The 22,727-nt window shown below is 32.7% G+C and overlaps 2 protein-coding genes across 2 annotated transcripts; one reads left to right on the top strand and one right to left on the bottom strand.

Annotated features, from left to right (window-relative positions):
* Positions 1-790: 790 nt before the first annotated feature.
* On the bottom strand, positions 791-2,508 carry LOC127794059 (nudix hydrolase 18, mitochondrial-like). Its single transcript, XM_052324940.1, has 5 exons — positions 2,141-2,508; positions 1,908-2,007; positions 1,699-1,782; positions 1,445-1,573; positions 791-1,273 (listed from the first exon to the last, which is right to left on the bottom strand). The coding sequence occupies exons 1-5, from the start codon at positions 2,212-2,214 to the stop codon at positions 1,064-1,066; spliced, it is 597 nt and encodes a 198-aa protein (XP_052180900.1). The 5' UTR covers positions 2,215-2,508; the 3' UTR covers positions 791-1,063.
* Positions 2,509-14,605: 12,097 nt separating this feature from the next.
* LOC127793784 (potassium transporter 10-like) lies at positions 14,606-22,250 on the top strand. The gene is made up of 10 exons (XM_052324510.1): positions 14,606-15,155; positions 16,930-17,152; positions 17,240-17,482; positions 17,606-17,659; positions 17,765-17,815; positions 19,068-19,331; positions 19,500-19,552; positions 19,632-19,755; positions 19,834-20,088; positions 20,492-22,250. Exons 1-10 carry the CDS (start codon positions 15,102-15,104, stop codon positions 21,562-21,564), a joined length of 2,394 nt encoding a protein of 797 aa, XP_052180470.1. The 5' UTR covers positions 14,606-15,101; the 3' UTR covers positions 21,565-22,250.
* The last annotated feature ends 477 nt before the right edge of the window (positions 22,251-22,727 follow it).

Genomic DNA, 22,727 nt, shown 5'->3' with positions numbered 1-22,727 from the left:
TAATTAAATATATAAATTAATAATCAAATACAAAATAACAATTGTTCAATATAAAAATAAATAAATAAAATTTACAAAATCACAAAAAAAACTTATGATCGCTCTGCATGAAGAAAATGTCACTTCTAATGCTCCTTGTCGCCACCATAGCCGATGCTCTTCATTGCTGCCGCTAATGTTCGTCGCCAGCTATCTTCTCTTTGTTTCGAATTTGCGATTGCTGCCATTGGGTGGGAGAGAGAGACAATGATGGCACTCCAAATTTTGGATTGGTGAGCAATTTTCGCTCAACAACTTTGTTAAATAATTTAAAGCTTAACAAATATTTAACTAATAACAAGATAAATAGAAAGGACATGACGCTCCAAATTTTGGGTTGGCGAGTAATTTTCGCTCAACAAATTTGTTAAATAATTTAAAACTCAACAAATATTTAACCAGTGACAAACAAATAAAGAGCGGCATTAGAGATGGCACTCCAAATTTTGGGTTGGTAAGTAATTTTCGCTCAACAAATTTATTAAATAATTTAAAACCCAACAAATATTTAACTAGTGACAAGGTAAATAAAGTGCAGCGTTTGAAATAATAGCTCTCCAAATTTTGGGTTGGCGGGCAATTCTAACTCACGTTGGCAATGGCCTTACTTACGTTTTTATTTTCAAAGAGATTTATTTCTAAAACTGAGAAGTCGAACATAAATACTCAAATCTCTGATAATATGAAATGCAACCATGAATCAATTATCATCAGTATAGAAGAAAAGAGTATAGAAGAAAAGAGATGGGTCTGTATGAATGAAAGAATTGGATTGAAGATTAATGTTCACACAACGTCCCAGTTGCCATGATATTACAAGCTCAAGAACATCATGCGTCGTTAAGAGGGGAGGAAAAGGAAGACCAAAGAAAAGAAATGAAAAAGAAAAACATCTGTATGATGAATCAAAGAATTGAGGGGTGGTTGTAAATTGTACACCATCGTCTTCTTCTCTCTAACTGCTGCTACTTCTAATCTTCTGCGGCTCATCTTGGAGTTGGAAGGACGTGGATGATGAATCTGATTAACAGGGCAACAGTCCAACTTCTTCCTCTCCATTCTGAGCTCCAATGCCTACAATTCTCTGTTCCTCCGTCCTAAAGAACTGAATGGCGCAGCTTGTCTGGTTTTCCTCCTCCTTTTGTTGCTGCAGAACTAGTCGACGAACGAATTCATCCAGAGCCTTCTTCATCCATGGATGTGCGCATACTTCTCTAGCTTCATCCACACTCATCTGTCCAACACAAAACAATCAATGATCAGTGCTTGTTCTTCGGCGTAAAACCCAATCGAGGTGTTGATTCAAAAACAAATTATGGCTTCTAGAGCTAGCACGTTTTCATTAATTTCGAAAATGTTCTAACATGATGGATCAAAATAGAGAAGATTGGGGAGCTGGACATACCCAAATTCTCTGGCGAACATTTTTCTCAGGCCATGAATCTAATTCCTTAGTAACTCGCATGGGGAACATGTATCCCTCGTGAATTGTGTTTTGGCTTTTGCTCTGAAATCTCCATTTACCCAATTGACACTGCAATAAGTTAAAAGAGATTCAAATTAATTACAGCAGTAGCAGGAGCAACAAACAATATATCAAATCAAAGCCTTCGTCCCTCTTAATAAGGTTCGCTATATGAATTCTAAGATCTTACAAACCTCAACAAAGCCGATAACACCAGCTTCTTCTTGGGTCTCTCGAGAAGCAGCCTCTTCCATCGACTCATCAATTTCCCAACCTCCCTGAAAAGTTAGGAAACAAATACACATTAATCAATCGAACAAAGAGGGACAAACAGAGTGCTTTTTCCGTGTTTAAGAAACGATGCGAAAATATAAATCTCGAGAAAAATGGCGAAGTAAATCACCTTTGGGAAGAAAAAGGATTGGCCCTTTTGGGAGCTGATTAGAAGAACTTCTAGATCTTCAATATATTGGTTGCCTTTCTTGTATCTGTAGGGTATGCATCTGAAATTCAAAACCAAAGATTAGATTGTAAAATTCGAGATCGAAAACATCCGTTTTCTCAGCAACCAAACCAAACACGGGAAATGAAAACCCTAACATAGAGAAAAACAAGAAGGGAGGAAGCGGAACGAACCCTACGACTTGGCGGCAGCCTTCGTCGTATCGCTGGAACTGTCTGCCCGTGCGGGAAGCCTCCAAAGACAACATTTGTCCTTTGCTGTGATTTCTGGGTCGGAAGATTTTCCAAGAAAGTTTCCAAGAAACGGGAAGAAATGGACACCCCGTTGCTCGAAAGGGGAAAGGAATCTGGATTGGGAGGAAAATCAAAATATTAGCGGGAAATTGGAAAGATCCAGCGGGGTGAGTACTATAAAGGGATTGCTTGGGTTTGGGAACCCAAAAAACATCCGAAAGTAGATGAAAAGGCTCTCTCTCTCTCTCGCTGGAGACGGTGAAGTTTGAGAGAGACTCATTTATAGATTTGCAGAGACAGCCGGGCAGTGAAGGGACACAGAATGTGGCTTCTCAATAACATCCTTATCTTTGCTTTGTAACGCCACGTGACCACACCCTTCACGCGTTTAAGCATTATTCGTTTAAAATCCAACTTTTATAGTTGCTATTGTTATAAATTTACATTTATATTTATTGTTAATAATCATTATTTTTAAAATATCTTAAAGTTTAAATTGAACCCTTTTTAAGATTGACTTATAATTTAATAATTTATCACTCTCACAGTGCACAATAATAATAATATATGAAATACATTTAATTTAATACCTTATTTATAATATAATTGAAACTCTTAATGTATTATATCATATTATATATTGAACATATATCAAATTTTTATACAAATAATATATTTTGACATGTAATGAGAGTTATTTTTTTAAAGATAAAATTGTAGTGACAGTAGAGATGTAATTTGATTCGTTCGAATACTGAATTAATTAAAATAATAAAATTAAATCGAATCAAATAAATTTAAAAAATATAAAAGAAAAGAAAAACAAACAAAATAAGGAAAACCCCATAAAAATTGAAAAAGAATAAAAATTTGATCGATTTAATTATTTTAATTTTTTTAATATAAAAATAAAATAAATTAAATTAATTAAAATTATTAAATTTAATAACTGAACCAAATCCACCAAATAATTAAATAACACCCTAAATGAGTACAAAATGAGAGATTAGGCGCGTGGTGGAGAGTGGAGAGCAAGGGCGTGAAGGCGGGATAAGGCACCCGTGTAGGGAGAACGCGTCCCTGTCGACGTTGGATGGGTAGCATGACGAACTGTTGCTTCCACTCCGTGTTTATCATTCAATCATCATATTTTAATATTATTATTATTATTATTATTATTATAATAAGAGAATGCTAATAATTGACTTAGCGCAATAGTTAAGTTATTAAATTTTCATTATTTTTAAACAAAATACATTATTTTAAAATTTTAAAATAATTTTATTAATTAATAAAAAATAACATATTTTATTAATCATTACATAATTGACGTTTTTATTATTTTAAAGAGAGGATGGGGTGGGTTGGTCTAAAGAGGACCTAACTGGCGAAACGAGTCGGACACGGTTTGAATGGTCGCGGGCGACCCGGAGGATGAAGAGACCATGTCAAATGAATTTCTCCAGTGGTGTCGTGCACCCCACGTCCTTCTATGCCATGGTATCCGCCGCGCCAGGCGGTGGTGCAGCTGGTTGCGCAAAGTCAATTCCGCCGCTCCCTACCTATTATTTCCACCGGATTCCACCGCCATTGCCCCATTTTAAAATTACAATTTTTATGAATATTAATATTTTAATTAAAAAATACTAAAAATAAATATATCTATAAAATTATATTATAAAATAAAAAAATTAACAACAAAATAAGGGTCCATTTGATTGAATTTTTTGATTTTATTTTTTGTTTTTGTTTTTAAATTTTGTATTGTTTTCAAAATTTTGAACATGAAAAAAAATCTTATTTTCATTTTCACTTTACATTTTCTCTTGTCAAATTTAATTCAATCATTCGCTCCCATGTTCTACAACTCCCATCAATTTATTTTTTATTATAAATTTTCTTTTCTTTATCAGAACCAATTCATAACTTAATAGATTTGATCGATCTAAAATTGGCAACGCTCTCGATCCTAAGTTATGAGCTATTCTTTGACTCGTAACAAAATCAACCTTGTCATTAAATTAAATCTCAATATTAATTTAAATATATATTAAAAATAAAAATTAAACTATAATAGTCACTTAAAAATAAGATTTTATTACATATCAGTTGAAGAAAGAGAGAAAAAAGAATATTACAATTGAGAAAGCTCAACAGGGTTCCAAAGCTTAAGATCTGGTGATTACAGATCTAACTTGATGGTTTTTGCCTTCGATATATTTTGTGTGAATATGATAAAATATTACTTTTATATTTAGTTGATTTTTGGAGATTCTCTTTGGTTTAGTCCATTTTTTTGTGGTTGCTTAAGATATGTCATAACCTATCTTATTAACACTTTACGATTTTTTCTGTTAATATATTTTTACTTACGAAAAAAAAATTGTTTACAACCAAAAATAATAAAAAATAACTCTTTTATTTAATTTTTTTATTTTATAATTTACACTTACGTATGAACTACCTCCTAATTATAAAAACAAATGAAAAACTGGGTTGACCCATGATAAGAGAATCAAATTTGAATCTTCTTTACTCAATGTTTATTTAATTTTAGATATTTTTCATGGCATTTAATTAATATAAAAACACGTTCACATAGAATAAATTTAATTTTTTTAATATCGAATAAACAACTTTGTTGAGTCGTATTATTACTCAATTGTTTGTATGCTAACTATCTATATAATATTACACAATCAAACATCCCTTTTATGTTATGAAATTCTATTAATATTTTTTCAAAATATTTTATATTATGTTTAAAAAAGTGAATTCAAGTCCAAGGGGAAGGGCTCTAAGAGGGGAAATTCAAGAGACATTCTCGACGTAATAGTTTTTAGGAGAGTCTCTTGAGGGTTTCGCTCGAATATTTTGAGAGTTTTCTGAATTTAAGAATATATTAACTAACTTCTGATGTTTTTATTTATAAATTCAAAATAAATGATCTAAAAATATGTGGGTATTTTTTAACTTGTCAATCTTAGTCTCTATAAATAAATAAGTAATTCCTTAAAGCTCTAATTAAATTATATTTTTCTTATTTTATATATATAATATAATATATTTTTTATAATATAATATATAAATAAAAAGATTAATTATATTTGGGAAGACCTAAAATGAGGTATTAAAGTTAAAGATGGCTAAGAGATACTGGGGATTGAGTCATTTTCTTATGGTTTCCGTATTTTGCAGAATTATTCTAATAATTATTACATTCATCCAACTTTCAATGATTTGAGTATTTATGGAAAGACAAAATGAATTTGAATACATACGTGTAAGATGATAGTTTTTGCTAAAATGAGAGACACAAATCCACCTTTGAAAGAGTGCATAATAGCGCATTGATCGAGTATTCTTTGCGTTGAAAATAAAAGAGAATAAGCGGTTTATTAAAGTTATGGATGAAATTATACATCGGTAGAAAAGTGTTTTGTTTAGAGAGGAGCACTTACGGAGAAGATATATTTAGTGATATTCGTGTATTGATATACAGATCTAACTTATTAATGTATAAATATTATTTAAAAAATTAATAAAAAATATTGCATATGAGTGTTTAAATAGTGATAATGAATGGATGGATAGGAATAAAGCTAAGTTGAAAAAGGGATTGGGAATTGGAATTGGAATTTATGCTTATACACTGGATTGACTGAGGATGGGCATAACTTCAGAATAAAGGATTGGATTGATTTGATTTGCTTTGCTTTGCTTTTGCAACTGGAGCATCCAAATACATGCCTTTTGTGTTCCCACTTTCTCGTCACTTTATAGCAAAGTGGGTACCTGGAGAAGAAGGGCCCCCATTTCTGGGTGGTTTAGATGTGTTCTTGTCTCTCAACTTCTCCCTTTCCATGGCTTCAAGTGGGTTTTGTCTCATGCTTTTGAGTTTAGTCATCTCAATTGGATAGTGGATGCCATCAAGATCAATGCACTCATAATATGCAAAGGCTAAGCTTGATAGTATAGTTCTAACCAAAATACTGATAGAAGACAAAAGACAAAAAAAGTTTGTATTTTACAAAACGTCGCCTGGCATTTTAAATTTTTAAAACACTCTATTAGACATCTTTATTCTAAAAAATATAATTATTAAATACTTATTAGACACTAATTAAGAATAATTTAAAAATATAAAATGCATGCGTAATCACTTGACATAAGTAATACAAGATCTCGAGAATAGTTTCAAACCTGATTCCCTTCGTATCTCTCTCCGACACCCGATTCCACCGTCATCCTGCCCAACTCTCACTCTCCATAATATACAAAGACTAATACACTCATAATATACAGATTAAGAGTGAGAGTTAAGTTGTAACAATAAAAATATTTTATGTTGAGATAATACGTATCTATCTTATATTATTTTTAGTTAAAAAATAATTTTATTAGGTAATTAAATGTTACAAAATGTGATATGTTAATAAGAGTGCCTTTGGGTTGATCACAAAGTGCATGAAAACAGGGTGTATTAATTTTAAAATAAATTAATCTCAACATTCTCAAGGCTTTATTAAATTACATCATGTACTTTCAGAAAAGGTTATGTGTTAGTACCTTTTCCTATAAAAAAGACTAAAAAATGTTATAACCAAGGGTTGTAAAAGTTATTGTAATGGTTATAACTAAACCTTTAAAAAACTATTGTAATATAGAATAATGTTACTCTCTTTAAATAGACATTTCGTAATAGATTTTAAAATTTTTTTGACGAGAAACTAAAATAGTAGAGTAGATCGGGTTGAACCAGAATATTATAAATCCTATGTGCTATCTACTTTATCTCTCGTACATATAATTTTCATAATTGAAACACTTTCGATTTTCATTTATAGCATTATTTTCAAAACTATAAAAAGGCATAAAATAATTTTTTGTATAAACTCTTTATCACACTAAAAACTTTTGAAACACCCAATTCACTATTCCTGGATGCACCCTCCTATATTTATTTCCTTTCATATTCCATACAACATAAATCTAACATTGTAGGATAATTTAGCATATTTTTTGAATAATATGATCAAGTTAGCGTAATTTTCAAAAAATAAGAGATATTAATTGTATTTATATCAAATTTCAAGAATATTTGTGTAATTTTGATTTTTTTTTAATATAAAGAAAGTGTGATGTCAGCTTGACCACGACATTACCTTTCTCGTGGTAACATTGAGTTGCTTCAACCATTACATAACCTTGTTTTTGGCATGTATTCGGACAGATTCACTGATTTTTAAGTCATATATAGATAGCTTGCACCACTGTGGTGAAAACAGTACTAATTTGGCCCATTTTGACTACAAATCGAAGACAAGCCATTACACTCATGGAACACGTCCTTTTATTCATCAAGAGTCGATCACTACCCTCATGGAACACGTCTTTTTATTCACCAAGAGTCAATCACGACCTAACACATATTCCTTTTATTAATAGATGTCATGCGTCACGTTTTTTCCCTTCATCGCTCGAAGATATAATATGCATCCAAATACTCCATTACAATGTCTTAGGATGTGTTTGATAGCATCTAGGTGGAAAAGAAAGTATTTTTCAACTTACATGAAAAACAAAAACTATCTTTCCCTAGACGAAGAAATGTATATTAATATTAATATTTTTTTTATATTAATATTATATAAAACACTACGCATCAATACATAAACGTTAAAAAGTAAGTGTTTAAATAACATTTTCATACCATAATCTAATGAAAAGATAACATGAACTAAAATTAAAAAAAACAACGATAAAGTACACTCTATGCCCCAAATTTGGTAAGGGAAAAAAGAAGTTTTCATCGTATTTAAAAAATTATATTGACTATTTTGACTATTCAAAAATTTAATTAAATTATTTTCTATTATTAGATTATAAGCTACAATAATGCCCTTACTGTTTTGTATACTTAAACGAATTCCTTAAAATTCTTTTGAGAAATAAGAAATTGATATAATTTTTAAAAACACGAGAGATGTGAAATAGAATTAAATGAAAGTAAAACTTCAAATTAAGGTATCGAATGTAATTTATTCTAACAAATTAAACTCCCCATAATATTATATAAAAGTGGGCTTAATTAAAAATAAAATACATAAAATACAATTAAGATAATACGAAGATATTAAGAAATACCAATAGATAGTACTACAAAACAAGTGAATAATGTAAAAATTAAAATTAAATGAAGCAAAATGCTAATTATTATCTTAAGAACAATGGTTAAACTTCAATAAATATACATAATTTTTAGACAATATATATTTATTGAAGCATAATTATTGTTTTTAAATGAAAAAATTAAGAAAAATGTGATACGAATTAAAAAATATTAAAAATAGTATAAATCATTAAAAATATATATTGTCGACGTTTAGATTCAGCCGACCATGATTTGTAGGCCCGCAATGAGAAAATGAGCCGAAATGTAAAGAGGAAGAACTAAGTAGAAGCAAAGACAAGAGAATTTTACATAGTTCGGCCAGAACGATGCCTACTTCTACGACTGTTCCCTAGGTATTTCGGCAGAGTAACAGTATGATATTTTTAGTATCCTTCCTTTACAATGGTGTTATTGACCCTTATTTATAGTGAGATATGTTTACAATTGCATAAAATACAAAAGTGTAGAGATAATATCATGGGAGACAAGATATCTTTATCATCTCCATAAAATCGGGAATGGGGCTCTGTATTACCAAGGATCCGATTTGCCTCACAAAAGTATGTGGGTCCTTGCCTCCGATTATTCAGCAGCAATGTTGTTATGCGAACTGAATAAGTTGATTGGCGAGCTGAACTGTTGGCCAGCGAACTAGAAGTATTGTGGGTATATCGTTGAGAGCTCGCTAGAAATTTTGTTGGGAACTTGCTGAGTTTTAGGCGATTGAGCCGGCCTACTGAACTGAGTTTAGTCCATAAGAAATGGTGCAAAAAATATGTATAACATATATTTATAGTAGCAATAATTAAATTGACAAATTAAAAATTAAAACTTAATATATTATTTGTACATTGTTTATTATTGTAAGGATATTTTTTAAAAAAAAAATAGTAATGGAATGCTAATTAAATTAGGATTAAGAGGCTGTTAAATGTATTAAAAAGGCTTTTCAATCCACATGCAGGTCAAAAGTCCAATTGAGCCCACATTTAAGTCTAAGTCCAAACCAGCGAGTTTCACATTCACCAGATGGCGGCGCATGCAAGTCAACGTCAAAGTCAACCACCTCCCCCACAACAAATATCTAGGATTTAAGATTTAAGGTAAAAAATTATATTTATCTTCTTATATTGTATATTATTTATAAACTTGAAATTTTACAATAATTTTTATGTGTTTGTTATGTTTATGGACGGTACTTATAATTAATAAATTTATTCAATACATTTTAAAGTAATAGTAGGGTCTCTAAGTTTTTATAAACTATATTTTTAAAACGTGAAAAAGTCGAAAGATTTCTCAATCACAAATAGAACCTATCTCACCATTTTTAAAATTTACAATCTATTTGCTCTGCGATATTAAATAAATGGATAAGTTCGTTTGAATGTAACTCTTAAAATAAGTACATGCAATTGCACGATCTCGCATAGAGATAATTTCGAACCCACAATTTCGTTGTATTCCAAACTTTCGAATATGTATAATAAATTATTTGCATTATCGTAAAGGATTTATGTATATATTTATGTATGTAATCTTTCATGTAACATGTTTAAAATGTGTGATTGAGGTCAACGAATGAATAATCTAAAAAATAAGCTATTGTTATATAATTTTTAATTTCTTCAGGCTACCGACAACACAGTATAAGAAATCAAGGGTTTTGGAGTTGATTTTTCTGACAGTTCCATACATGGTCGCAAAAGATAACTTTTAGCGGCGGTCAGCACGAAACTGTTAGTGAAGGGTCGGTGTCCATTTCCAACGGTTGACTTTTGCCCTTTTTTTTTTGTAATCGCTGCTGCTCTACCGACCAATAAAAACATTGGATTTTTATTTGTGACGATTTTGTTTAAACCGCAACAGAATATGGGTCATTAGCAGCGATTCATTACTGACGATTTTAGCAAAAATAACATTTTTGTCTGCAACAATATTAAAACCCTCTAAAGGTTGGTTACCATTTGCAAAATGCAGTGGCAGAGCCAAGTTTTGGCCAGTGGGACAAGGTCCCAGCTGGGTTTTTAATTTTTTATATATTAGTATGAATAATTATAATTTTTATAATTTGGCGAGGGCTAAAATTAGCTCTTGGCTCGGACTAAAATTATTTCTTAGCTCCATCACTAACAAAATGAATTGGTGCGGAAACTGCCTATAAAGGGGAACTATTACCAACAATTTATAGTTACCGTTAATGTTGACTCTTGTAAGTGATTCGAAATTACAGGTAATTTTTTTTTTTTTTGTATACGTCTTAAGCTCTCAAATTCTTAAATTGCTAGATAATCACTAGAAAAAAAAAATTATCAACAATTTTAAGCAAGTCTAGTAGCGATTTTTTATTATCAAGTAAAGTTTTTCCTCTTGCAGTGACAACTACCATTAATAGAAAATTTGTGTGTTTACTCACATGGTTTGAGGTTTATTACACATGTAAATTTACTTAATAGGTATATAAAAATTAGTATTTTCGAATTCTCATTGAGAAAAAAAAAAAAAAAAGAAATCAAGTTTCTTTGAGGGGTTTATCTTATCTTCTATATTACTATATATTCCTTCCTGATCAAAGGGAATGATCGGAGATGGGATTGCAAATGCAGGGCACAGGCTCTGGCTATAGGTTCGTCCGAAGGGCAACTGGTACCTGTAAGCACTCCGACGCTCGAGTGAGTAAAGAAGTAAGAAAAATGCAACGTATCAGTAGATCAGAGGGCAAAACATATCTTGGTTCTAAAAAAAACTGATTGATATAAGAGGAGAAGAGGCTCTCTTGTACGCATATGTCGTGCATCTGTAGGTGATGAGATTGAGCATCCGGCGCCGGTGGAGATTCTCAGGTGGCAGCATGGTGGTGACGGGACCTCTATTAATGTAAATCGAATCCGCCATTAATGATGATGGAATCTGAGACAGGCGCACAAATACCCAATAAAAGTTACAATGATGTTGTTGCGGACTGGCGTAGGGCCAGGCTGGGTCAAAGGAAGATAGGCCAAGCTGGGCCGAGAGATATAGGCCAAGTTGGGCTAAGGAAAGATGGGTCAGGCTAGGCCGAGAGAGATGGGCTAGGTTGGGCCCAGACGGTCCACTGTATAAGTAAATAGTGCATTTTTCCAAACCATATCAATAAAGTGAATTTTTAAAATACTTTTTATATTTTTTTTGTTTATTAAAATAAAGGTCAAACTAAATCACTAATATTTAATCTTATGACCTTATAAATATAAAGTATTTAATTTTATCACTCTGCTAGCTTTAATTTTTATCAAAATTTCTACTTAAAAAAATATAGAGATTAAACGTAAATCCAATTGTTACTTAGTATTTGTTTTACATTCGTTTTCATATTTTTTCAAGAAAATAGAACAACATACTGCACTATGTTTGTTTTGGAAAAGTTTTTTTGCATTTCACTTGAATATACAAAAATAATTTTTAATTTTCAATTTGAAAATGAGAAATAAAAAACTTAATAATGCTAAAAGAATGAAGAAAGAAGTGCAAAGTGTTTTTTATTGAAGATTTCATTCGGCATGTTTATATATTCTTTATGTTGTAAGGATATATCGGTATTTTAAATTAAATATTTCTCTTACTTCTTAGTTTGTGAGATTCGAGGTATATTTTAACTTAATCTATAGACGCATTGAGATTTTTTTCAATGAATACTTACTTACAAAGAAAAAAAAATGAGAATAATATATTAAAAGTTATTTTATTTTTTAAAGATAAATTAACCATTGAATTTTGATTTTTTTTCTCAAATACCCTTAAATGTTAAAATACACCTAATTAGTCTTTAAAATTTTAAAATTAACCATAATACTTCTTTAAAAAATAAAAATTTAATTAATGTTAGATAATTGTTGAGTATCAATTCGGAGCGTAGACCATAAAAAATGAAGTAACTCCCATTATTAGTTGGAATCAATGGCTTTCATAGAGCTTTCCTACTTTTTTAGACCCTTTCTTGCATTGAGAAAAATGGTTAGAAACTTTTCTTAATAATGGCTTACACAAAAATTTAAAAAATTTAAAGACTAATTGAACCAATTTTAAAATTTAAGAGACATTCAAACTAAATAACCAAAATTTGAAAAGTGTTTGATAAATTTGTATTCTTTAGTAGTGAAAATAAGATCAAAATGCACAAAATGATAATATAATTAAATCATCTATTATTTTAATTTGTCACCACGATAATAAAACAAAAAAGAAAAATATTGAAAGGAGCTTGACGTGAAAAAGAATGTAAAATAAAGCAAGAAAATAAAAACTAAATACAACATCCACGTGATTCGATCATAGCATATGATCTATGTTTATACGAAGAGATAAATAATTTTATTAAGAAAAAATTAAAATAAATAATAACCCATTGTTATATTTCCACATTAAATAAAAATATAGAATTTAATTTTTTGTTCTCTTTCATTTCTTCATTTTTGAAGTTTTGGAGAGAAATATGCATCTTGGGTTGAGGTATTATGCAACTTGTCGGAGATATTCAGTCATGAAATTTTTCTTGTTTTTTATTTTTTTAAAAGAAAAATTAATTAAATTATAAAAAATTAAAAGTTGTAATATAATATTTATTTTTAAAAAATATTTAAATAATATAAATTATTAATAATAAATTTAAAAATAAAATTAGGACAATTTAATCATCAATATATTAAAGAAACCAATCCATAATAAATAGGGAGATTCGTTTTTGATTCGAATAAGAAAAAAGAATAAGGGAATATATTTCCCTGTTCAGGAAACAACTTGCCGAAAATAGCAACACATCAACTCCGAATATTGCCAACTAACCGCGTATGGCTATTCATCACGCGCGTGACCAGAGCGTGAAAGTAAAAGCAGCGTCCCGTCAAACTTGCGACCCGGTCCGATTCCAAAACGAAGTCAAAACACGCGGGTTCACGCGACTCCTCGTTCCCGACCCGAATGGAAACGTCCAAATTAACCAACCCTACGAGCCTTCGAAGATGTTCCCATATATATATATATATATATATGTAAATAGCTTGGATTGTTCTGTAAATGATAAATCTGTGAAGAGATGGAGACGAAGGGAAAGAAGAACAGTGACGATCATCATCCGGTTCACAGCCAGGTGAGGAAGATAAAGCAGGAGCAGCGACTCAAGGAGGTCACCGACCACGTCATGAGACCGGGCATCGGCCGCCAGCTCTCCGGAAGGTCGCCCTCGCCGCTGGGACTTTCCGGCAGGCCCATCTCCGTCGGGCACTCGTAGAACGACGTCGTCCATGGGTTCTGGTTCATATATATATATATGTATATATGTGTGTGTGTGTGTGTGGTTTTTATAGTAGTCCACAGTGTAGTAGTGTTGATCTTCTCTCTTTCTTTCTGTAAATATGAACTTTGATATGATGATGATGATGATGATGATGGTAAGAGTTATATATGCACAGTGCTTTTACTCAATTCTTTGGCAGTTCATATACATGATGATATGATGAATTGATGATGATGTTACTTGTACTGTTTCGATATTTTAATATTTAAAATTAAAAGCACAAATATAGTGTTTAAAAATTAACCCAAATTTGTATTTACTAAAAAACAAATAAATAAAATAAATAAATCGTGTGTTTGAAAATTCAATAAAAAATTGTATTTATTGAGTAAAAAAAAGAAAATGTAATTCCTTGAAAATTATTTTAATTCCACAATTCAAAAATAAATTAGTTCAAAATGAATTGATTTATTTTTTTATTTATTTAAAGATAAATTAATTTGATTTAAGATTGATCAGAGTATCCTCTCGCAAAAATAGTGCACGCGTTCCACCTCAAGCTCGGCACTAGATTGCGCAATCACTTATATTTATTAGAAGAGTCAGGCCCTTCAAAATTTGAACCCACGACAAACTTGTCTATTTACTTAGAGTTGTGAAATTACGAGTTTTAAAAATAATGAGATTAATTCGAATTAAAAATTATCTATGATTGAGAGACTTTTCGAGATTTTCACGTTACAACAAAAAAAGATTAATTATAATCAGTGATTATATTTTTTATTTTTATTTATTTTTTATTTTTTAAATCATTAATTGGCGACACTTTTTAGTTTTTAATTAATTTGTCTGAAAACAATTATTAACTTTGAAGATATTTCACTTACAGAAAAAAAAAACTTTGAAGATATTTATTGAATTTTGGCCAATAGCTTGAGAATAAAGATACAGTCCCAACGGTACATAATCCAAAGCCAAGGAAGTGTGTCTGCTGCTTCCAGAGTCCAGACAAACAAGGAGGAGCCGACTGACGACTGTCCATCCCACACGGAAAGCCACGTCGGGTCCCGATCGATCTTGTGTTGATTGTGATATGAATATTCATACGATGATTTCACACCAAATCCCGAGGCCCATCGCTATCAATCCTGCAGTCATTCTCTTCCGACATTAAACTATGCGAAAACGGAAACAAAGACGAAGCGGGGTGCATGTTTTGAGGGAGCGGATTCAAGCGATAGCAACAAGAAACATTAGAAATCCCCTGTTCACACGTATACACATGGAGAGGATGATTCCAATCTTGGTCGCTCTTTGTTTCCGGATGCATCGCCTTTTGTCCGTTTGCTACTTAATTCGGCCCAATCGCGGCTTGATTTCACCCGCCGTTGTTTATATTCCGCAGAACCTAAATCAGACCTTGGCTCATTCCCTCTTTCTCCCTTGCCTAATCCATGGATCATCATCACAATCCGAGTCCTGGATTCAACGTTGCTCCTGAGTTTAAGGTAATTCTCTGCCTTTTCTTTGAATTGCATTCTTTTGAGGTAGGTTTTTTACTAGGGTCTCCGCTTGCACACACTTAAAATTTAAAAACATTTGGGTGTTGATCTTTCCTGGAACTTCAGCTCTAGTGAGTGTTTTCTGGTCAGTGTATAATTTCACATGAACGCTATAATTGCCCCTTTCATGAATCGATTTTTATGCATCATCTCAAATCTCACTTTAAGTACATTACACCTTTCTGCCATTAGTTTTACTAGTGTTGGATGAGGAAATAGTTCAAATGGATAACGCTATGTTTGAAATGAATGAATTTGAATGCAAATGAATTCTACATAGAGTCCCTTTTCGGATTCTTTCCTGCCATGTTTTTTCCCTTCTGTTCTATCCTAGTTGACCTCTCTTTTTCAAATGGGCGTACAGCATACTTCTGCACTAAGATTACTTTAAGCTTTTAATTTCCAAACGAAGTACCACCTCAGCCACCAAATTCTCTCCCTGTTTGATGCATCAATTAATAACTTATGAGTGGATTATAGTTGAAAGAGTTTATAAACTCATCTGCGCTTGACCTGTTCAAAGTTTCTCTTCTTTTAAGGCACTCAACTGCCTGCACACACATGCATGAAATGTAAGGGTTATCTCTTGAGGGTGTGGAAATGGAATTGATGATCACAAAGGGCTCTCAACAAGTAATTTCCTACTGACAAGGATGAGTTTCTCTTTTCAAAAATTTTGACAATAAAACTGCATATGTTGTTTGATAAAAATTTTGTTTATTTTAGGTGGTGATTATATACATGTAATAGTTTATTAATATTGGTAAAAATACCCTTAACCTAAATTTTTTTTGACTCTTTGTCCTTCTACTAATACTTTCAACTAGCAAACCTACTGGGTCGTTCATCAAAACTCAAATTTTGGTTCAACTAGGGAACTTTGACCCGTTATCTGTCCTCATTCTTCTTATTGGCTTATTTTCTCCTCTCTTCTTCTTCTTCTTCTTCTAGCATTTAGATAAGCCATAATGCATTTGCCAAACCCAGATTTGGCTGCATTTGGACAAGACAAGAGAATGAAAGGAAAAAAACAAACAAAGAAGATGGAGAAGTGTTGGGCGACAAGTAAGAAGAAGAAAAAGGCTGCAATGTGGAGGGCAGGGGTACATTTGGGAAGACCTTAGGCTGAGACTAGGAGGGGAAGAAAAAGGTTGGGGGAGAGGAAGAATAGACTGAGGAGTTCAGGGGACAAGAAGAAGATTGGGTGGGGCCCTGGGGGGAGGGGAGGAAGACTCAACTGGAAAAGAACCAAATAAGGAAAAAAAAAAAAAAAGCCCTCCCTCAGTGTGTTTGCCTTTTTGAGTAAATTTCAAATATTTTGACTTCTTTTAGAAATAAAAATTATGAACCACTGCCTTCCGCCCACCCTCCCCCCATTTCCATGATTTTGGAAGTAGAAACTGAAAAATGAAATCAGAAAGCCTATCAAGCGAGCCCTTATGGAGTGGCTTTGGGTAGAAAGCTGTAGTTACTAGGGCTACATGCATAAAAATCATACATATTAATAATACAGGGTCCACGATTTTGATAGTTCACTAGAGGTTCTAATGTCCGGAAATAAGAAAGATGGAGTGCTAGAACGGCTTTAGGGGAAGTTACAGTTTATACTTACATCTCACCTTCCAGTCATGAATCAGAGCTGTTTATATTTTGGTGTTTTTGGAGTTGTTAGCTGAATCCCTTGCCGTAACATGTTTAATTTTGACTTGCTGATTTGCAGGAGACTTGGCGACATACAGTCCTTCTTTCATTCCAAAGCCTTGGAGTAATCTATGGTCACCTTAGTATTGCTCCCTTATTCGTATTTGGAACCCTTTCTGCTGAGGACATCAAATCAGATGATATGATATATGAGCTTTTTTCCTTTATCTTCTGGACTCTAACCATCATTCCTTTACTGAAGCATGCCTTGATAGTATTGAGGGCTGATGATGATGGAGAGGGTATAATATCCCATACCTTTTGAACTAAATACAATGCAGATTGCATGAATATCCTGAAGCATTCTTCTTTGCAACGAATTGTTACAGGCGGGACTTTTGCACTGTACTCACTGCTCTGCAGGCATGCTGGAGTGGGTTTACTTCCAAATGATCAAAGTGTAAATGATATTCTGCAAACTGAGGAGCAAAGCCATCCTAAAGTTAAGAGGAAATCAAGAGCTAGAAAAGCCATTGAAAAACATAAGAGTAGTCACTATTTCATGCTGGTCCTTGCTCTGGTTGGTTCTTGCTTGACAATTGGTGATGGTGTTCTCACTCCAGCTTTATCTGGTATGTTTCTCTTCTTTTTTTAGAAAATCATAACTTGATTCACTTTTCTTATCCATCCTATGTTGTGTTACTATCTCCAAATTTTACTCTAGTAATTTGCTTTTTTGTCTTTTCCTGCTCCAGTACTGTCAGCTTCATCTGGTCTTGGACGATCACTGGCAGATTTCTCATGTCTATGTAAGGATAAACAGCAGGTTTGACTGCAGAAATACTTTTGCATCCTATAAACAATGCCATCATCACGCTTAAGCTAAAATAGTAGTTTTTCGTGCTTTTTACCAGTTCCCATTTCAGAAAAAAGAAGAGACCATGTTGAAAAGATTTTGAAGAAAGGTAATTCTTACCGTGTAAGCATATCTCTATTATCATTTGTCTCCTTTGGTTTCTTCTTTCAAAATCCATAACATACTGTGTTTATGTGAACTTCATGACCTTCCAATAACATCATTTTAATGAGTCCTGAGAAATCGTGGGCCCAGCTTCTCTTCTGTGCATTTTCAGTGACTATGCTACAGAGATCTCTTTTGGGGCACAGACATAATGGGTTGACAAACAATCACTGACATATAGAAGTTTTTACTTTGCCTTGCATTTGGAGATTCAGATGTGATCATGCATTGAAGTACTAATTTATTTGACACACTTTCTCAGTCATGTTGATTAGTTAATCATTAATTTATCAACATATATGTATTAATCTTGTTGATAAATTCTTAAAATTGACATCTCCTTAGAACTACTTTTTCCACTTCAAAATATCAACAAATTATCTAGATTATTGAATATGTCATTTTGGTGAAAATATTCCTTTGCCAATCTTCAGATATGTTAAGGAGCAAGCAAAATCCTTTTAAGTGGGACCTATGTTGCATTCCAGATGAGTTTCTTTGTTTTTTGGTGTTTTGAGTTAACTTACCTAATAAACTCTATTTTCAATACTAGCCACTAGGATCAATCTTGGGATACCGAGGTGTGGAATTTCATCTTCTACCCTCTATTATATTGATATATTGCTAGTTGTGGAAGCAAATTGTAGAAGATAAATGCTGCCTTTTAGATACTACATAAAACATTATAAAATGCCCATTTCCATGGATGTAAATCATGTTGTTTATCCATAATATAATATTCTACAGGGAACTCAAGAGTTATTTTGTCAAAACATGGAATCCTTATAATTGCATACCGTGCACATTTGCTTAATTCAGAGCTGTACCTTCCAGCCTTCAAATTATGTTGCTAAATGGTCGTCATGATTCCTTTTCTGTTCTGTTGAATGGGATCTGATCTTCACTCCCACCTGACAAAATGTAGACAACTCCCAGTCCCTACCAAACTCTTACTCCCTTAAGTTGAAGGATTTGACTTATTAGGTTGCATTAACTCTTGTTTTTTCTTTCTAAAGCTAGAGCTCCAACACAGCATAGTTTAAAAGTTAGCCATGTGCATGTGGATGAGTTCTTTCTCAGATTTAACCTGACAATATCCACATCAGTTTTAAATAAAGACTTGTATTCTTATTGATTTCTAAAGCTGATTTCCCATTTATGAGTTGCTCATCCCCTTGGATTGCTTTTTGTTTCAGATGTACCTGTGCCCACTGCATGTGCTATATTGGTCTGCCTTTTCACACTGCAACGTTATGGGAGCCATAAACTTGGGTTTTTATTTGCTCCAGTTGTCATTATATGGCTCTTATTCATCACTGTAATTGGTCTTTATAATATATTCATTCATTTTGAGCCCCGAATTATATATGCAATCTCTCCAATATACATGTTCAAGTTTATAAGAAGCCTCAAAACCAGAAGTTGGGGATTTTTATCCAGTATCCTCCTCTGCATGGCAGGTTAGTATATACTGACATCATTTGCTCATTTTATTGATTTATGTTCTTCTAACTTCTTTTTTTAATCAAGACTAAATAAATAGATATGGCAATAGGTGTATATTTTGATAATAATCAGTTATTCTGCTGTTTGTTCTGTCTAATTCACATGGAATTATATATTTGTAGGATCAGAAACAATGTTTACAGATCTAGGCCATTTCTCCAAACGATCTATCAGGGTAATAAATAGAATTTGTTCATCACTGTTACTGAATGTTGTTCAACAGAGTGATCCTTTATACGATGTCTCTACTGTAGGTTACTTTTGTCTGCCTAATTTATCCAGTTCTCCTTTTGTGTTATGCTGGTCAAGCAGCATTTATCTCCAAGCACTTTGATGTTTCCAAGGACAGTGTCCATCTCAGTGAAGCCATACCTAACAGTAAGTAATTATGTTTTGTTTACATTTTTTCAGCTGCTGGATTGTTGAGGATTTCACATTTTTACACGTAAATTTCAGGAACTATTCGCCATGTCTTCCGCATATTCTCCTTGTTTGCTTCTGTTGTAGGAAGCCAAGCAACCATTACTGCGAGTTTTTCCATTATAAACCAATGTGTGGGACTTGATTGCTTTCCCCGAGTTAAAGTCATCCATACATCTGACAAGATATACGGACAGGTCTACATTCCGGATGTCAACTGGATATTGATGGTCCTCAGTCTTATTGCGACACTTGGTTTCCGTGACATGAAACTGATTGGAAATGCAACAGGTATGCTAGAAGATATCCTCTAGTTTGTTCTTAAAGGAGTAAACCATATTTGAAACATGAAACTTATAATTGCGTGCAAGCACAAATATTTTATGAATTCCATAATTTACAAAATAACATAATAATAACAAAGAATAAACTAGGAGCAGAAAATGTGCATTTATCCTTATTGGAAAGCGCATGTTCTCATTATCAGATGCCTATCCATGTGTGATCAACTTGATTTCTAGCATACACAACAAACAGGATTGTGTATTTGATTGGTCAAACATGTTGCTACTGAACGGTGCAACAATACCTGTTCTTACATTAGACATAAATTGACTGAAGTGAAACCGAAATTTTGCATTAAAAAGATTGTGGATTTATGTCTGATAGCTATTTTTTACATTTCTTCCTGCAGGTCTAGCTATAATCTCTTCAATGCTAATAACAACTTGCTTGATGTCACTCGTAATAGCACTTTACTGGGAGAAGAGCTTATTTCTATCTGCATGCTTTCTAGTGTTCTTTGGGTTGATTGAAGTCATGTATCTGTTAGCATCTTTGTTGAATTTTCATGAGGGAACCTGGTACTTAGTTGTCCTTATGGTGATTTTCATGACAATCATGCTTGCCTGGCACTATGGCACACTGAAGAAGCACGAGTTTGATTTACAGAACAAAGTATACTTTGATTGGCTTGCAGACCTTAGCCCTGGTTTAGAAGTTTCCAGAGTACCAGGAATTGGTTTTATCTATACAGATGTATTAACCGGAATCCCAGCTTTCTTCTCCCATTTTATTACAAATCTTCCTGCATATCATCAAGTACTTATTTTCCTGTCCTTCAAGTCTTTACCAGTGCCTCATATCCCCCCCTGCCAGAGGTATCTTATTGGTAGGGTTGGGCCAAAAGAATATAAGATTTATCGATGCATTGTAAGGTACGGATATTGTGATAGTGTAAGGGACACTGATGATTTTGAGGAACATATTATTCATTCAATTGGCGAATTTATTTTTCGGGGAGAAGCTGATGTTGAAGCATTGAGTTCCCCTGAAGGAAAGATGATTATTGTCGGAAGCCAAATGGCTGATGGAACTGCTTTGATTCCTCTAGGTGGGACCATAACAAGTGCTGGTCCTGCAAGCTCACCAAACACTCAGATTGGGACACGTTCCTCAGGTGATTCATCAAGGAGTGTTTCTGCTCCTATCAGGAGGAAAAAGGTTCGGTTTACTTTGCCTCCAAGTAGCCCTAGAATGCGTCTTTCTGTTAGGGAGGAACTCCAAGGACTCATAGATGCCAGGGAAAGTGGCACCGCGTATTTCTTGGGCCAGTTGCATTTTCAAGTTTGTGGGTCATCTAATTTTCTCAAGAAATTTCTCATCATGACCTATGTTTTTCTTGACAAAAATTGTCGAGAGCCCCCGGTGGCATTGAACATCCCCCATGCTGCTCTTCTGGAGGTTGGTATGGTCTACAAAATATAAAGTATGCACTGTATTTCGTTTTCTAAATACAAATATATATATATATTGTCTGGCTTCTGCAAAATCAAGTAAATTTACATGTATTGTGTATGATGATGCATGTTCATCAATTAAGGAATTTTTACCGGACCCCTTGTTTGCTACCAGCCTACCTATGGTACGATAACTTAAAGAATTTATACCATACCATGATCGTCTAAAATTTGATTCTCTCTCTTTTACTCCATTTCTCACAATATACTTGGAGAAAATCTGTATGGATGTCTGATGTTCTCTGCATGAAATGTGTATCAGAAGTATGTTTTCCCAGGATCATCAAAAGTTCCTCATGTTTCTGCCAATAACTCTGTGGTTTGAATGTTGCTTCTCTATATATCTTTCCATTCTACAATGTGAGTTGTATTTCCTCCTTACCCTCCATGCTTTAAATTAATTGTTGTGACCTAAATTTTCTTCCTAACATCTTAAACTGAGTTACATGTGGCATTGTTACAGGGTAGCCTAGTTCTTTTTTCTTTTTTTCCTTTCAAAAGTTGGTAACAAAATATGTATGTTATGACATCATTCACAATATTAAATGTTCTATTACGCATGCATTATGTTACAGTGTTATGGTAAGCTATAAGTTGCTCATAACCTAAACTTTTTTGAGGAACTCTGATTCATGCTTAGAAAGTAGGAGATTTTCCTACCTTTCTTTCCACCAATTATAATACTTCTGGCAAATTCCTTTTAGAATTTTTAGATTTGTTTTATTTTCTCAATTAATATTTATGCTTCAAATGTACACTATAAACATCAGTTTGCATGTGCTATTCCATAGGCCCAAGTGGCTACATATTCTTGCCACATCATCTCTAAGGTAGCATTTGTTAAAATAAGTAAAATAAGAGAGTATTAAAATAAGGTTGAAATATTTTTCAAAATAAAATTGAGAAGCATTTCAAAATTTCTATCAAATTGTTTATTAAATTTTTTGAGATCTACTGATAACTGTATTTTTTCTTTCCATATATTTGTTAATGCATATGATAAGCACTAAGATAAGAATTTTTTTTTTTATTAAAATATCTCTATTATCAAATTCATTCAAAATTGTTTGTTAACATCAAAAACAAGTTTATGATTAAAATTAACTACACAACTAATTGCGATGCAGCTGG

Source organism: Diospyros lotus, chromosome 2 (assembly GCF_014633365.1).
Source record: "Diospyros lotus cultivar Yz01 chromosome 2, ASM1463336v1, whole genome shotgun sequence".
NCBI lineage: Eukaryota > Viridiplantae > Streptophyta > Magnoliopsida > Ericales > Ebenaceae > Diospyros > Diospyros lotus.
This window is presented reverse-complemented; position numbering and strand designations above follow the sequence as displayed.